This window comes from Sander vitreus, chromosome 3 (genome assembly GCF_031162955.1).
Source record: "Sander vitreus isolate 19-12246 chromosome 3, sanVit1, whole genome shotgun sequence".
NCBI classification, from domain to species: domain Eukaryota; kingdom Metazoa; phylum Chordata; class Actinopteri; order Perciformes; family Percidae; genus Sander; species Sander vitreus.
Genome location: NC_135857.1, coordinates 6,378,085 through 6,396,631, shown reverse-complemented (window position 1 = coordinate 6,396,631; position 18,547 = coordinate 6,378,085). Strand labels below are relative to the sequence as shown.

Below are 18,547 nucleotides of genomic sequence, written 5' to 3'. Positions count from 1 at the left end.
ACACTTTCAAATGAAGCTGTCTATCCAACAGCAGCTCTGCTTTGTTCACATTTTAGAGCACGTTAATAATATTTTCCTAGTTGATTGTGTATTATTTCACACCCGCTAACTTTACCTGTATAGGCCTTACCTATAGCCTATATTACCTACTCCCATTCCTCTATGGGAGTGCCTGAAGTTTGCTCTTTTGCACGTTTAGAGATGAAACTTATATTTCTCAGGTTTTTACTCATTATTCACTAAATGGACAGTAGCCCATGGAACAGACTATTTATATATTTCTTAAAACGGAATTGAACACATAACAAGATTATATTTATCTCCAGTGGTGGAATGTAATTTAGCAATTTACTCAAGTACTGAACTTAACAAATTTGAGGTTGGCCTAGACTAGATTTTAGTCTTTTCTTTTCATGCCACTTTCTACTTCTACTCCACTATATCTCAGAGAGAAATATTATACTTTTTACTCCACTACGTTAATCTGACATCTTTAATTACTAGTTACTTTACAAATTAAGATTTTTGCACACAAAACATATATATATTAAACTACCCAACAATTTCCAGGCCTACAAGTACAGCTGAAATGATTAGCTGATTAAACACTTAGTTAATTGACAGAACTGTTTTGATCGTTTCCAGTTTCTAAAATGTGAGGATTTTTCTGCATTGAGAAGGCTACTTTTACTTTTAATAGCCTACTTTAAGTACATTTTCCTGATGATTGGCTACTAACATACTTAAGTAGCCTAACGTTTTCAATGCATGACTTTTACTTGTAATAGAGTATTTTTACAGTGTGGTATTTATCTTTACTTAAGTAAAGGATCTGAGTAGGCTACTGCTTTCACCACTTTAGATCTTGTATTTTTGTTTAATTTATATATATATATATATCTATATATCGATATATATATATATCTATATATATATTGATATATATTGATAGATATATATATATATTGATATATATATATATATATATTGATATATATATATATATATATATATATATATATATATATAATTTGAAAAGGGGGTTTGTAATGGAACTGGAAATATTTGAAATTAGATGCCTTGTTAAAATCCAAACGCCCCAAAAAAGTCCACTGGACTTGGTTCAGCCCTAGGGGTTACAGGAAGTTGTAGCTACCATGTTTAGCTGCTTTGTTGTAGATTCCTTGTAGGTTTCCTGCAGATTTTAGCCTAAGTGTTGCAATGGAACCGAGCTGGAGTACGTTTTTATTCCAAGTAAGTGACACAGTACAACAGTAGTCTGAGAAACAGTATACGCGTTTTTGAAATGACGTAAATGTTGTTAGCCAAATATTTGTTATCACTTTCTGAAATGAATTAGCTAGAGTTAGCCAAGCAAAACAAAGGTGTTAGCGTTAGCCTGCTAGCTAGCTTCACTGTGTGGGCTGCTGTAGCAAATTGCTAACCAGTTTTCTGTCGAACCCGAGAGCTCCGGCTGTGTCTGATTCCGATATAACGTTACGGAGAGTCATCAAGGCCGCCTCCGTGGTGTTGGTTAAATGTTCTGAACTAGCTAGCTATATGTCGTATCATAATGCGACGTTTGTCTCAACTTGCACCATGAAGTCACTTTATGGTGCCATTGCTGTTGATGCGCGCGCGTTAGCAAATTAGCTAGTAGGTCGAGCTATTGCTATTGCATTTCGGTATGCTAAGCTAATTCGCTAATGTGTTAGCTAACACGGGTACTTTTCTCGTCCCACCACATCAATCCTCGCCACAATACAGATAACGATAATCGGTAGGCAGGGATTTATTGTGAGTTCCAACTTAATTCTGTTGATGAAGCAAGGCAACAAAATGAGTTTTAATAACGTTGACGTTACACCAGACACTCGTCGGTTAACGAGAAGCTAACAGAAGGCTAACGCTGTAAATCGGAGGGTACCAAGCACGCGGACAGCAGCGACTTAACCACACTAAAGACGCCAAACTTTTTTTTTTTTAGTAATCTGTAGCCATGGATTGCAAAAAAAGAATGCAAATAACGTTAACCATCAGTCACCATTGATACAGTTCTTTACGCAAGCCCTATGTAAACTTCAAAGTATAAGGTGGCCTTTTGTTTAGAACATATATTACAGCATGTGAAACTTATTTTAAGAACTTTTCTAACTTATGGCAAGGCACTCATTAGTTCGACAAATATGGCAAGCCATTTTAACATAAATCAAACCACACTCCTATCTGTAATTACATGTTAGATACCCATAATAGCGTTTCTTCTAGTCAAAATTATATTTTCTATAGTCAGAATGGTAATTAAAGATATCCACAATAACATTCTTACTAGTAGAAATTGTTTTCAAGATATCTACCACTTTGATTGTAGTAGTCAAAACTACATTTTAATTCTTAAAAAGAATAAGTGGCAGTCTAACATTTATTAACTAGACTGGATATTTATTGCAGGTGTCAGTAATTACATTCTTCCTAGTCAAAAAGAACATTTCAGATATCCACAATTATATTCTTCCTATCCACAATTGTCATTTCAGAGAACCACGTCTAGGACACTAGTCACTTTTGTCATTCATGTGTATTGGGTTTTTTAATTTCAGATATCCACAATGTTATTTTTCCTATCCAGAATCAACATTCTAGATATCTGTAGTACAATTCTTACTAGGAAGAACTTTAATTTCAGATATCTACAATTCAATTGATACTAGTCATAATTTTAAGATTTAAGATACATAGATATATACGGATAGCTACAATAAATATCCAGTCTAGCTATTAAATGTTAAAAACGACTTGCCATAGCCACACATCCTGTCCTTTCATCACAATGGGTGGACAAATAAAGTTTTCCAGGAGCGGAAAATTTATTTAAAACACGGTTGCTAAGTAGTTAATACAAAACTATGCGTGGAGTTACTAAAGTAGCTTTACCGCAAATACTTCTGAATTTGGTCAGTAAAGTCTTTAATTGTCATTTGTGTTAATAGTTTGGATTATGTTGCAGTGCTTGCAGTCAGTATTTCTGCTTCTTGACAATAAAGTAAAACTTTTTAAATCTATTGCACATTAGAGGCTTTTGGGCAATCCAAGTGTATCTTTTACCAACTGACCAGGAAATGCATCTCCAATTTTGATTGTTCTTTTTCTGCAAGTACTGTCAAATTGCAACATAATTTTACTGCCACAGAATTTAATAATGTGATTACAGCATGTAGCAGTTAGGCTTTCAGGGAACTGTAACCTAACATCTTAATGGTAATAATAGTTTCCCCAGCTTACTGCAGTGCTTTGTGGAACTTGTTGGTTTCCTCTTTCCTAAAGTTGTTTTGCATACAGTCTTGCAGCTTTGACAGGACCTGACACCTTGGACTATTAGTACTGACATTATTGGGATTAACAGGCTGAATATATTTATCTTCTGCTTTTGCTTAAGGCTGCATTTTGTGGGATACATTACAATTGGTGAAATAACTAGTTTTTGTAAGCTTAATCACGTGTAGTTTGTTAGAAATGGCTCAAGTAAGGTGATGCTAAAGGGGGCTCTTTTATTTTGAAGAAACAGTGAAATATTTTGCCATGTAGACATACCAAAGTTTGATGCCCTTTGTGCCATGACCCAATTTTGAGAAAGTATTTGTTCTTAATCTTTAGGATTTGGCTATATCACTACTGTTACAGGTTTGTTTTTTTGAAGCTGATGATGGTTTGTTTGACTTTTTAAATCCATGCATTATCCAGGGTACTCGTGGGGTCATAAAAGCATTGAAGAAGTCTTACATTTGATAATCTCAAATTAAGGCCTTAAAAGCCTTGAATTTGGTATACAGAGTCTTGGATTTCGTTAAAAGGTCTTATATTTTTTTGCCTTTTCTAGGATTAAGTTCATACCGTAACAAAATTAACTGTTACTAATATAGGCTAATTAAAAACTGGCCGGAGCCCGTCACTGGACGCACTGGAGGACCGAGACACAAAGTAAACTCGCTTCTCTGACCGGTACCAGGGGGTTAGCAGTTAAACTGAGCGGAGGATGTATGGAATGTATGTATGTGGAATGTATCGGTGTGTGTCGGAGCCTGGCTGGCCGCTCGGTGCCTTAAGACAAAGCTCAAGCTAACAGGCTAACGGCTTATTAGCTAGCCAAACACAGAGTGCTAACATCTGCAAAGATTGGATCTGTGAGCACATTAATCTGCTCGGTGTGCGTCTTATAACAAACGGAGCGAGCAGCCGCCGGACTCTAACATCTGTTGATCCGTACAGGACTTCACTGTGAGTGGACTGTTTAGAGACGATGTGACCGGCAGGTAACGTTAAAGGTTTGCTTCTATTGTAGCAGAGCTGCAAGTAAACGCTGAACTTAGCTGTGTGTTTTCAGTGTTAAACACTGCTGCAGGTATTCATGCATGACTGTTGTTGGTGATTTACAGAGGTGGAAGACTTACTCAGATCATGTATTGCAGTAAAAGTAGAAAAAACAGTGTTGTAGCATTACAAATTACTTGTCAGTTACAAGTCCTGCGTTCAACATCTTCCTTAAGTAATAGTACAAAAGTATTATCAAAATATACTTAAAGTACCAAAAGTAAAAGTGCTCATTATGCAGTGTAATATCTTATTTTATTGGATTATATTATATTATAATCCAATAAATTATATTAAATATGACTGATAATTTAAATAAAATGTTTTATTTAATTCAAGTAGCCTACTTGTAAATAATTATTTTCTAGGGTTTAAAATTTATACAGCTTTTATATTATCCCCTCATACTTCTATCAGAATGGGTACGAAGTTGGCATTGAATTTCATTTGAAATGGTATTAAAAAGGTCTTAAAAAGCCTTGAATTTAAGTTGGAGGATCCTGGGAGTACCCTGTTATCACTTTTGTTGTCATTTCGCTCTACCGATTAAAAATGGATTCATAGTATTCCAAAAATCTATTCATATTTTTTTATTTTTTATAAATTCTACTGCAATCACATGGGAAAAGTAACTACATTTACATACTGTGAATCGTTTTTTTCTTCTTTTTTTTTCTTTTTTTTTAATTATCGAGAATCGTTTTTGAATCAAATCGATTTTGAATCGAATCTTGAGCCTGAAAATCAATATAGAATTGTGACATTTTCTGAATCGTGCACCCCTAATAAACACATTATAAGGAAATAAACAGTAAATACAAAAAAATATGTATGAACATTGGCTGTATGGTATAGTGCAGGATGTGCAAAAATTATGAGGGATGTGCAAAGGGTCAGGATATATAGAATATGCAATGGATAGGTATAAAGTCCAAAGCATCAGAATAGCCTATAGTAAGTGCAATGGACATGTATATAGTCCATCCAGCATGTACGCTAATGTAAGAGTCTGTGTCAGTAGGGGTCCTGGGCGTTGTTAATGAGGCTGACTGAAGATGGGGAAAGCGCCTTTTTGGCGTGAGGTTTTGGTAGTGCTGGGTGGTATACTGGTTTATACCGTATACTGGTATTAATTTCCCGTAGATATGAATTTTTCATATACCGTAATACAGTGCATTGCCGCAGAGAGTGCTACAGCCGAAGTAATCTGCGAGTGAATTGAGAACGGGAGCCCTGTTAACCTTCTCACTCATGGTAATAACTTTATAACACAACAATTAATAACCCACAACTAACTCTCTTTAACAGGATAAAACACCATAGCACACAACAATTTGTGACTTAAACAATTTCTAACACTAATAATTTTACCTTTACAAATTTACACCGCTGTGTTGGGTAACATTATAGCTGCTGGCGAGCTAGGTAGCATAACAGTCTGTTAAACCGGGAGAGGCTCCGGTCGCTGCTGCACATTCAAGAACAGAGAAGAAAGTTAGAGGATGAAGAAAGACAAGAGATACACCAATTCTTATTTTCGTACTTATCATGCTGTTGGATGCTGTCCTCCTCTCTTACTTCAATGCCTAACGAATCTATCTCTTTCTCTCCCTGACCCTGTCTTTCACTGGTTGAAGCCAAAGTAATAATATAACTAATTACACTGGTCGGACTGTTCAGCTCTGTTTCAGACTGATACCTCCGGTTCAGGCTGGTCCTCGTCCTCAACACGTGCCTTTTTCAGTCGTGGAAAATACTTTTCAATACTCATCTGGATTGAAGCAGCAAACATTCAGTGTAAGAGTAAAAAATGACATAACATTTAAAATACGTTTATTTGATTCACAGCTGCTACATATAATGTTTTGACCTCGACAACCCAACTGCATTTTACCGCAAACTTGCGACTAGTTAACTTTCTAAAGCAGGCGCAATCGCTTGTTTGCTAAGAGTCGGGTCGGGAATTTCGCCAGCCGTCTTCTCTCCTTTTATGGAGACAGACACTGTGTGCATGGTGGGAGGAGCTGTGTGTGTATGTGAGAGAGACGCAAGTCACAGAGAGACGGAGGAGAGCAGGGAGAGGAAATCCAGCTGAATGTGTTTTAAATAGCGTTTAAAAATTAATTTAAAAAAAATTATAACGAACGCAATGTGCGGCGGCCAGTGTTGATAGTGAGGCGTACTGCCATACATTAGTCTGTGTGGGAAACATTGCTTAAGTAAAGAATAAATGTTAATACAAAATAAACCCTAGATTGATGTCTTTGCGAGATTGCTTACCTCCCCCCGCCGTTAGCGTAGCATTGCGTACCTGTAACCCAGCCAGCTACAAAGAACTGGTAAGCATCCAAACTTTTAAAAGCTTTGAGATCAGCACCAGTATATGGGGATACGCCGTTTACCACATAGTGGTACAGACCGTGTGGACTGAAGTCGGGCAGACTCGGTGATTTAATGAGGTCCGTGAAAACAGGAGGAGGAAGAATTAAGGGTCGGTATCCAATCCTGCTATCTCAAACATCTCCAAATACTGCTCTTTGTGAGCACCTACCAGATGCCCTACCTCGACCGATAACGGCACGACAACTTGTTGTTCGATAGAAGAAGCCATAAAACCATAAATAGTTTATTTAGTGTTATGTATTTCAAACTGATTGAATCTATGAATCTTTCCGCTCGTCTACTACACTGTTTAGCTTGTTATTGCCGGTGATTTTGCCGTCCATCATGGCGTCATCACATGTTTGCAAAGGGTCTATAGTAGAGATGTACCAGTATCGGCATCGGCTCCGATACTGCCTAAAACGCTGGTATCGGGAAGTACTGGAGTTTATGCACCGATCCGATACCATGTAATAAAGCCCTAAAGAAAATCTACGTTAAAGTACTTTATGTTCTTTTTCCATTATAACTGACTGTCAAACTGCATAAAAAAAGTTCTGTGGCGTTCATTGTTCATGTTTCACAAAGACTTTAACCTGAGCCAGACCGATAACAAAGATAGAAATAATATCACATCCATACAGGGATAGTAGTATACAGTTGTTAAAACATAATAAAATATATGACACACTGGTATCAGATCGGTACTCGGTATCGGCCGATACGCAAGTTCAGGTATCGGAATCGGTATGGGGAAGCAAAAAATGGTAACGGGCCATCTCTAGTCTATAGTATTGTATACTATATTTTTACTTATTTAACTATGTAGTAAAGTTCAAAGACAGTGTTTAAAGGGGTGATAGAATGCAAAACCGATTTTACCAAGAATAACGACAGTTTGGTGGGTAAATAGGACATACATAGAACCTCAAAATCCCATTGACACCTCTTTCCTCTGCAAATCTCAATTTGAAACTGCCTCTGAAAATGGGAAAATCTCAACGAACCACCGAGTTGACATCAACTTGGTGGCTCCTCCTTATTTGGCTCTAGTCTCTACCTTTTGTCACGCCCCAACATTTACATAGGCTACACCACTGATCGGAGATCAGGTAGTCTTCTGAATAGGTCATGCAGATCTCAGAAATTGTATACATTGTTTGTCTGCTATTGCGTCAGTAAATTTACTTCTGAGACTTTTTTATGCGAGAAATCAACTATGTAGAGGTCAAATATGGGCCATTTTACGAAAATTGATGGCTAATTGCAAATTTTGTCCGACTGTGTGTCAGCGGTGAGTTCAGCGGACGGTGCTGCCTGGGTTGCTGCCTCGCCACCCGGCCTGTCCTCCTCGCTGTGAGCTAGATGAATCGCCGTCACTGCCGGCAGCCCGCGGCACTCCATACCCGCGCAAAGTCACCATTTCTGGGTTACTGGACTACCAAATGCTGAGCTCCAGGGCCTGCAACTCGCTGCTCTCCCTCCCCTCTTCCTGCTAAATGGCAGGTGTGTGAGAGTGAGAGCGCGGTCAGCGAGCTTGTTACACCCGCAATCTCTTACCACAGGTTCCAGTTAATCTTATAATGGATATGTGTTGAGTTATTTAAACAAACAATCGGGGAAATAAACGCCTGTTGTCAGCAAGTCTCATTGATAGTGCCCGTGGTGAGCTGGTTGGAGCTCTATCAATGAGAGCTAGCTAGCCTCCTCCGAACGAGACCTCTGAAATTCACAAAAATGCATTAAATTGATATCGGACACAAGTGTTAGCTTTGTAAGACCTTAGGGTAGCTGTAATATAAGTGGCGTGACGAAATTCAAAGTGTAAATGTACTCATGTCGAAAGTGTAGCTAGCTAGCCGCGATCTTTACCCATAGGATTGAAGGGACACTAGCAGCTAATGAAACCCCTCAAATTCACAGAAATGCATTAAATTGAAATTGGACACAAGTGTTAGCTTTGTAAGACCTTAGGGTAGCTGTGATATACATGCCGTGATGAAATTCAAACTGTAAATATACGATAGTTATGCTGGCAGCTGGCAGCCACGGAGCCCCGAGCCCCGGTAGTCCAGTTCTTACCAAATTTGCAATTAGCCATCAATTTTCGTAAAACGGCCCATATTTGAGCTTTATATAGTTGATTTCTCGCATAAAAAAGTCTCATAAGTGAATTTAATAACGAAATAGCATACAAACAATGTATAACGTTGCAGTGTCTGAAATATGAGACCTGCTGTCTCGTCTCCTCTTGTTCTAAATAGGGCCATATTCACAGGGTACTTAAGGGCCCATAGAATAGCACTGGGGTCATTTTCAGCCCAACCAATGTTACATACCCTATTAGGAGACCTTAAGGAACAGTGTGAAATACCCTATATAATCATTCTATCACCCCTTTAAAAAGTGCAATACACATGTTTACATATGTTTATTACAGTAAATAATAATTAAATAATCTAAATACTACTAAGTGTGGTAAAGCCACATTTGTTTTTATATTTCTGCAATCTGCACTTTAGTTTGTGTGATTTGTTTCTGACTTTCATTAGGGCTGTCCCAAATGATTATTTTTTAAACGATTAATCTAGCAATTATTTTTTCGATTAGTCGACTAATCTAACGATGAATTTTTCAATTAGCGATTATTTTCCCATTGCTCAATTATTAACAATTTACACATCAAATTTCAATAAGGTTCAAATCTCTATTTATTAAAATTGTTTAACACTGCACTGCTCAAGTAAAATGAATTCTTAGTGCAACCTGAAGCCAGATGTAGGCTATCAATCCAACAACAAAATAAAGTCACTTTCAGGAGGAATACAAAAATAAAAACTTAAAGTAAACAGAGCATGTGCAAAAAGAGTAGCCTGTATTTGCTTTTTTTTAACAGTAGGTAAAATAATGAATAAGCTATTTGTTTAACATCCAAGCTCTTCTCCCTTTAATTATTTGTATCTAAAGGCTGGTCAAGCACTGTAGGGAGGAGAAGTTGGACAGTTTTTTTTGTCTCGTTCCAGTGATTGACACATCTGGGTGATGGCGTCGGATATGCGCATTAAATGTATTTCCACTCACATACCCAACAACTGCTGAACAGCGCCGACACACAGTCCTCGTCTTATCCCTTAAAAGGCGACACCCAAACCCCAGATAGTAACACAAGCAACTAGGGATGTTACGAAACCAAAAATCGAGTAGTCTGTACCGATACCACCAAAAGTACACGATACTTGATGCCAAAGTCACTACCACGGTGTATAAAATAAAAAGTACATTACTTTTAATTCCTTTATTTAAACATTTGAGGGGGTTTGGGACAGTCTCATGTCACTCTTTTTTTTAACTCTGTCACTGTTTTGGTGTGGAATGGATTACATGTAATCAGGAAGAAAACATATTATGATCTTATGGACCCACAACCTGCTGCTCTGAAGCCTGGCATCACCACACAGCCAGCGTACGGTAACGTCTTCCATGAGTTAACGTGGAATTCCCAGACGAGCATGTTTAGTTAGTCTGGTTCTCTCTGCCATTGTTTTTTCACATAGATCCGGTCTGGTTGAGGTTAACTTAACTGATGTTATAGAGCTCTGCTAAACAAGCGCTAAAGTTAGCTAATGTCAGCTATCAGAGCTAACGTTAGGCTCTGATAGATAACGGCAGAGAGAAACAGACTTTACTTTCGGTTTGCGAGCTCCAGGTTAAGTCGGGAAAGCTGTTGCTGTAGATATGTTACGGTAAAGCCAAAGGCTGACTGCGGTCAAGCCTTCATACACAGCAACGGAGATGAGGCGTTCCGTTTTTCTGTGCTGGTTGGCGTTAGTCTTCTCCAGCAATTAGTGTCAGACTACAACCCAACTATGCTTATACTGCCCCCTTCAGGTCCTAAAGAATTTCTACCCCAGATACGGTAGCTACGGTACTGCAGAACGAGTACCGTCACGTTTTCATAATTTTGGTACTGATTTGGTACCGAAGTACCGGCTCTTGTGTGTAATTTTGGCAAGGATCACTAACTGAAATGTTTGAAAGGTTAACTCAATATGAACATACTTCAAAACGGCACGTGGAAATTACTTAGGTCAGATTTGTTTTCATATTTCTGCATTTTGCACTTTAGTTTGGGATTTGTTACTGACTTTCATATTAATGTTTACACCAGGGTTATTTGTCAGTGCTTTATGTTGTCATGATAATTATGTGTTTGCATGGCTTAACCTCTTTGGTTACAGTGTGCCGTGGACGACACACTTCCTCTCGAAGGCGGCACTGCAACCTCCACTCATAAACTTCGTTATAACTTTCAAGCATTAAATCTTCAACAGTATTTCCTTTAGGATTTTTTTTAGCAGTGGGGGCTGGTCTGTCCGAACGGTCTTATAATACATCCATAAATGCTCCAGCAGAGAGGATGGTTAGTTTAGCCAATAGTTAAGTTTACAAGAATTTGTCTAAATTTCAAGATTTGTGGCAACTAAGAAACAGTTAGACGACAAACCGACAACTTTTGTTTTAGCTTGTTTGTCAAAATTTGCTATTTAGAGTAGAGCTGTGTTTGTGTAAACAGCGCGGTGGACGAGAGTGGACTGCCCAGACAGATCAGATTGAAATATATCGCTTCCTACATGTGTATTCCTGTAGACAGGTGAGTGGCTATTGATACGTATTTACTTTTAGGTTTTATTGTAGCCTACTTACTTACAGTAAGGAGCGTAGCGGTATCTTTCCCCAATTAACAACAGGTGAACCAGAAGCATAAACTCGAAAAATTTGAATATCGTGCAAAAGTTAATTTGTCAGTAATTCAACTTAAAAGGTGAAACTAATATATAGACTCATGCAATATTGTGGGCTCAAGGTGTCACACTCTAATCAGCTAATTAATCCAAAACACCTTGTAGTCTGGACAGACCTTCGCCCTCCAGGATTTTGATGACTATCTGGAAAACAGTCAAACAATCATATCAGGCAATGAGTGCACGGTTCGTATATAATTCCTCCATTTCCCATCCCCCAATCAAGTTCCGTCGAATGGGTATGGCATAGTGTGGGTATGCGAGCCTTCCTTCTTCAAGACCCCTTTTCACTCTATACGAATCTCCCATTTTACCACCTAAAATGCTAACTGATGCTTAATGCCACCTGTCAAGCACAGTCTGCCCTGTCAGATGTTGATCTCCCTCGCCTGTGCCTGCTCCATGGCCGCTGTGTGTGAGTATCAGCCCAGTCAGCGAGCTTGTTACGTTACGCCCGCGCTCTCTTGTGGAGCTCAGAAGTGAATTTAGTGATGAAATAGCAGACGAACAAATGTCAAAAGTTTCCAGTTGTCTACAACGGCAATCCGCGGTTGTTGTGATTGTTGCGGTGCTTTGCATTGTGGCATATAGTAGGCGTGCCGTAAACAAACAAAAAATGGCTGACTTGGATGTGGGCGGGGCTTGATGTCATCCCGCGGGCTGCAGCGAGATGCTCCTTCGCAGCGCGGGCATCACTGTTCAGAATCCCGTCTATCTTCCAAAATGTAACGCTTGTATCCAAACGAATTGAACTTGAAGCTGCAGGCCATCCAATTATGTCGAAATCATTTAACTATTGAGCCATTACGTTGAAAATCTTTTAAATAACAGGAGCCTATGATTTACTGTAGTCATCCTAACAACACACTACCTGAACGCCTTTTTCTAGTCTCCCGTTTTACTCTCCACAACGCTGTCTTTGGGCAAAAAGTCACGTTGTGAGATCAATAACAGTTAGCTAGCTAGCCTGTTTATGTTTCTTGTAATGTTAGCCTTAGTTATTTATTTCTTACCTTGATTTTAGTGTCTGCATTTCAAAGCCATCTCCCGCGGTGACTCGGAAGAAAGCAAACGTTTTGACAATAAACTACATTAACACAACAGTATGTTGAGTTTAACTGGACGGGCCCAATAACCTCTGAATAGTTCTACTTGTTAAATTGAAATGTGAGCGGCAGTCAACATTATGCATTATGTCGGCAGGATCATTTAAAAGGCAACCGCGACTACATTGTGTGTCTGCCCTGTTTCTGATGATAGGCCGCCACAATAAAATCAAGAGGAAACACTGCACCCTCTCATCCAGGGCATGAAGTTAACTTTTTTGACCACCAGCCACTGTGGCAGGTGGATTTTTAAATCCACCTGACACAGTGACTTTTTACCAGCCATTTTTTTTTTTTTTTTGTTGCCTCATAAAAGGTGAAAACAGGAATTACTGTGTCTCTATGATCCTATCCTGTCCTATTGATAGTAGCCTACTCGTGGACATTGCGCCGTCATCACGTGCTGTAGTAGGGGGGCCCGCCTTGATAATCCTGCATAAGGGCCCGGTGTTGGCTCGTTATGCCACTGCATATAAGAGATGACTGACAAAATCAGGAGTAGCCTATGCGCACCACAACAACAACAACACTGGTGAATGTGCACCATAACACGAGTTGTTTTCTTTTTTTGTATAGTTCTTAAAAATAAAAAAATAAATTAAAAAGGAAACTTGTTTTGGGTAGAATAATAATTATTACTATTAATGAATTACTCTGGGCTGAGATTTCCTAGGAACCTTACCAAAAAGGCTCAGGATGCTGCAAATGTTGGTATAATATGAAAACGGCTGGTGGATTTAAGACACAAAATACTAATTTATTGAATGAATCAAATATGAACGTATGTGTCATTGTCAGTGGCTTGTTGATCTTTACATTGTTAGTTAATTTCCTATCCTGGGCTGGGACACACATTCATACGGTTTAATAAAGTACTTATTGGACTTTAACTTATCAGTGTATGGGCTTATCTGCTTTAATGTTAGCTGCCGACCGTTACCTTGAAACAATCCAGCAAATAGACGGTACCGTAGGGTGATTTAACGTCACCGCTCATTTTACGTTAACGACCACCACACAAACGCATGCGTGCGCCTCACGTCATAACGACAACAAGCAGTTAAAGTTAGTGGCTGTCAGGTAACCTAACTGCTTAAGCTTACATTGAAAATTCTAGCGGTTGGCCTGTTGGGTAGCTGAAAAGTCTGTGTGATCTATAAAATCAGTGTTGATACAAGCATCAGTGTTCCTTGAATTGCTTAATTAGCTTATCTTGTATTGGTGCTCTTTTCCAGGGCATATACTACTCTCAGCTTTATTGTAGCTTTTGGGAAGGGTTATGGTTATTGTATTTAGCAGACACTTTTTACAGTTGTTAAAATTAACAGTAAACGGTTTTTAAAGTTGCTAAGCCAATATTAAGCAAATTAGTAATAATACCAATGATGGCAATACAATATTAAATATCAATAATAAAAATACCATAAATATACAAATCATAACTCTATGAATGAATGAATTATTTAAGGGTAAGATCAACAGATAAGTCTTGGGACCCCTCTTGAAGGATCCAAAATGATCACATGAACGCAAAACACTAGGCAACTCATATAATAGAATGCATGCATATTTTAAGAGGACTGTCTGCAGGGGAATGGGTCTGACTAATCACGGTGGGTGTGGGCCACCTGGGCCAAAAATGCCAGGGCCAATTTTTTGTCCTAGTCCAGCCCTGGTGGTGGGGGAAGCGGGACGGCATCCCCAAATTGTCTGCCCTTTCAAACTCATACCTGTGTGTACAGGCCTCTTGAACACCATCTGAGGCCACGTCCACAAGTACCAAAATTATCTTTTTTTTACCCCTCTTCCCTGGATTCGTTTCAAGAATAGTTGCGTCCAAACGGATCCATTTGTAAATGACTCAACGCGCTACTTCATATTCCAGGCCTATAGGCGGCGCTGTTTCTGCTACAGAAATTCACCAAAAAACTGAGAAGAAGAGCATTGTCACTTCCACTTCCCATCATAACATGACTAGCTAGACTAATGTTCTCTTAATACATCCATGGACTATAATAACTTTTCACCACTACTTGTCTTATAAAGGCTTCCGCAAGAAAAAGTGTCTTTGTTTACATTGTATGATGTGCCTTTCTACAATAAGCCGTGCTAAAAGTTACTATAATCCGTTCAAGGAGTTGATAAGCAGACAGATTAGCTAGCTAGTTGATAAGTTGTCTACTTCCACTTTATAAACAGATAACCATAGCAGCTAACGTAGCTGCTTTAGCGATGTTTAACGTTAGCTACATAACGATACATCTTGTGTAGAATCCAGGACCGGCAGAGCAGAGGGAAGTGTCAGGGAGCAGAGACATTTATTTAGACAAGTATTTAGATGAAGTGAGCCTGTTTGACCATGGAGATGGGATATGCTCGCTTATAGCTTCACTGCAGTCATGTGTGTCAGTGGCCGTGGGTAAGAGGTCGAGGGGTGTGGCGATGACATCATCGATACGATAAGTATGCGGCTTCGCTGCCCAAACGAAGCCAAAGGGGAGCCGTTTTCGAATTTTTTCACCCTGGGACCAGGTTTCAAAAAAGTTTGTTTTCAGGCAGTGCGTTTACTGGATTTGTGTGGACGACGGGCCCAAATGATCATTGGAGGATCATTGCACCAAAAAGCGTCTCTGTGTGGATGGCCCCTCAGAGAGTTTTCTCCTGTGCAGGACATGCCATAAGTCAGGAGAGGTGTCTTATCTTGCCAGAGAAGGCAAATATGGTAATTGTTCTGCAAAAGAACTGCTAAAGTTTGAAGGTGGTTGGCATACCAACTCAACAACCTTTATTTTGTTGTTACTTGTTAATAGTGTAACTGTTAGTTGTTAAATTATTGTAGTTATGTGTTAGGTGACTTAGGTTAACTTATTATTTATTTAAGTACTTTAAAACGTTAATATATTGTTAAATTTAAATCATTTTCAATAAAAGAAAAATTCCATAAAAGAGCCTTTCTTTGATTTTTTTTTTTGAGTTTTTCAAGAATCGGTTTAGGAATCGGAATCGTTTTAAAAATACCGGTTCGGCATTGGAATCATAAAAATCCAAACGGTACCCAACCCTAGGTGTGTGCAATGCTGTTGTGTATTTGACTGAGACAAAAGCCTCATCATCTGTGTAATGGCAGGGATCAGCCAATCATGTGCCGACTAGACCGCTAGGTTTCATTTTGGAGTTAGCAGTGAAAGTGGCTGAGAAGAATACATGGTGGGTATTGTAAATTGTACTAGCTGCGGTCTGTAAGTCATACATCCATGTGTGTGTTCATAAACATGTGAGTAGACTGATTGGCGAATTCAACCAATCACCACGAATTTGGTGCGACTCGCAATTTTGACCAATCACCGCAACTTTTCCGCAAATTTGACCAATAACCTGAAGTTTCCTGCGACTTCAACCAATCCCAGCAGTCCCACGTGCACTCTGAGAGCCAATGACCAAGCGGGAGTGAGAACGGGTTGATCATTTCCTTGTTTGTGATATGAAGACGAGACGTATATGTGACTCGAACATCTCACATTACCAACAAAACGTACAGCGAAAGACTGTGCAAAACATTTCAGACCTTAAACATTTTAACATCAATGAACGCTGTAACGATTTTTCACTCTAAAGTTGCTGCCGTTTCAATCCTGTCAGCTAGCTGCAGCGGGTGGGGCTGCAGCTCCGTTCCCCCCGCGACTGACGCTTGCACACACACTAGGGGTGGTGGTAACGGTACACAGAAGTCACGGTTTGGTTCATACCTCGGTTCAGACATCACGGTTCGGTTCGGTATAATGGAGGGAAAGGCAAAACAAAAATACAGAAGGCAGTTGTTTTTTTTTTTATTGTGAATTGTGCAGGCTGTACCACCTAGTGTCATACAGTATATCCCCTGAGCTAGCTGCAACAGCCTTAAGTGTATAAAGTAAGATGTAAACAGTACCCCACATCATCTCCACACTCCATCCGTAACTTGTAAACAAAATAAGACAATCAGCTATAAAACTGAAAATACAGCATCTCTTATTTATGAAAGTGCAAATTACATATTATAACAACAACAACAACAACAACAAATTCTACTTGGGCAAGACCTTCCCCCACAAGATAAAAGGAAGTATTCTTGTTATTAAGTGCAACAGGCATACCTTTGACAACTGGCAAATTTGGTAACTTCAGAATAGAGATGGTCCGATACCATTTTTTGCTTCCCGATACCGATTCCGATACCTGAACTTGCGTATCGGCCGATACCGAGTACCAATCCGATACTAGTGTCATATATTTTATTATGTTTTAAGAACCGTATACTATCCCTGTATGGATGTGATATGATTTCTATCTTTGTTGTCAGTCTGGCTCAGGTTAAACTCTTTGTAAAACATGAATGCCACAGAACGTTCTTTTATTATCCAGTTTGACAGTCAGTTATAACGGAAAAAGAACATAAATAAACTACTTTAACGTATTTTTTCTTTAGGGCTTTATTACGTGGTATCGGATCGGTGCATAAACTCCAGTACTTCCCGATACCAGCGTTTTAGGCAGTATCGGAGCCGATACCGATACTGGTATCGGTATCGGAACATCTCTACTTCAGAATAAAGATTAAGGAGTAAATTTGTTTTGTATTACCACATTACAGTTAAATGTATTTATACCACAGCTTGCTGTGGTAAACAAACTGTCCCATAGTCCATATTTCTGATGGGTGAAGTTAAAAAAAAAAAAAAAAAAAGTGGTACATCATCTCCTATAAAATATAAAAGAAAATAACAACTTGGCTAGATTTAGAAATATTATTTAATTGGACTTCCACCAGCCAAGCGGGTCGGATTCCACGGAAGTGCTTTCCTTGGCTACGTAGGCATATACCTCCTCCTTCACCTTCTGCTTCAAATCAGAATGGCTCCTCTGACCAGTTGCAAAGAGGGAGCCAAAGACTTCTGCCATGGCTGACTTCTTTGGAGGAGGTGGGGATGATGATGTCTCAGACTCTGGCATCTCTGGTAAGGAAGTAGCCTGTGAAGTTGATGGCCTGTCCTGTGGTGTCTCTGTGGTCTCAGTCTGCAGTATTATACAACAAAGACAACAGTAAATGATAGGGTTTTATCAGCGAACCCTGTAACAATATGTTCAGTTAAGACATGACAGAAGTGAGGAAAAATCAATCAAATAAAAAAACAACCTTAGCATTAAATACATACCTGCTCTGTTCTGCTCAGAACTTCTGTGATGAGATCTTCAAAGACTTTCTGGTGACAGGGAGGATCCAAGTGAGGGAGCAATTTGAACCTTGGGTCCAATGCAGTGCATTTATTTAAGAAATCCTGGAGATCTGGGTCAATGTATTGGATTTGCATGTTGTCTTTGATGGCATGCTTCATTTCCTAACGATGGAGCATTGTCGTCATTTCGTTCCGCAGACCTCATTATCATTGTTTTGAGTGGTAGGATCATTGAAACAGACGGTGTTGTTTGGTCTTCAAAGGTTTCATAATCTTAACCACACACTCTGTGAAGCTCACCTCCTGATCTGACAGATGTGAGGCGTCCTTGTTCTTTACTGACTTGTCTGTTAATGCAGAGTAAATGGCATCTTGCTGTTCCAGATAGCGCTCTACCATTTCATAGCTGGAGTTCCAGTGTGTCGACGCATCATGTATGAGGCAGTGTTTTGGCAAGCCGAGGGTCACCTGTTTACACTCCAAAACATCTGAAACAACGTCTTTCAGATTTTTCCTAATAATCGAGATACCTGGTTGACTGCCAATGCTTTTTGTGCGGATAGTTTAGGGTATGGGCAAAGCATGCTACATGCAGACCCAGCCCTGCTTCTCTGACGGCAATAACAATGTTTTTTGCATTGTCTGTGGTCACTGAAATAGTTGTTCCAGGCCTCTC

At 39.2% G+C, this 18,547-nt stretch overlaps 1 protein-coding gene across 3 annotated transcripts in view; it reads left to right on the top strand.

The window, feature by feature from the left end:
* The first annotated feature begins 1,147 nt into the window (after nt 1-1,147).
* Nucleotides 1,148-18,547, top strand: part of LOC144515200 (vascular endothelial zinc finger 1-like) — a 42,495-nt gene continuing 25,095 nt past the window's right edge. For all 3 annotated transcript variants that reach the window (XM_078245825.1, XM_078245824.1, XM_078245823.1), the window contains exon 1: nt 1,148-1,254. In XM_078245825.1, coding sequence (XP_078101951.1) covers nt 1,222-1,254 — 33 coding nt within the window. In that variant the 5' untranslated portion in view covers nt 1,148-1,221. The remainder of the gene's footprint in view (nt 1,255-18,547) is intronic.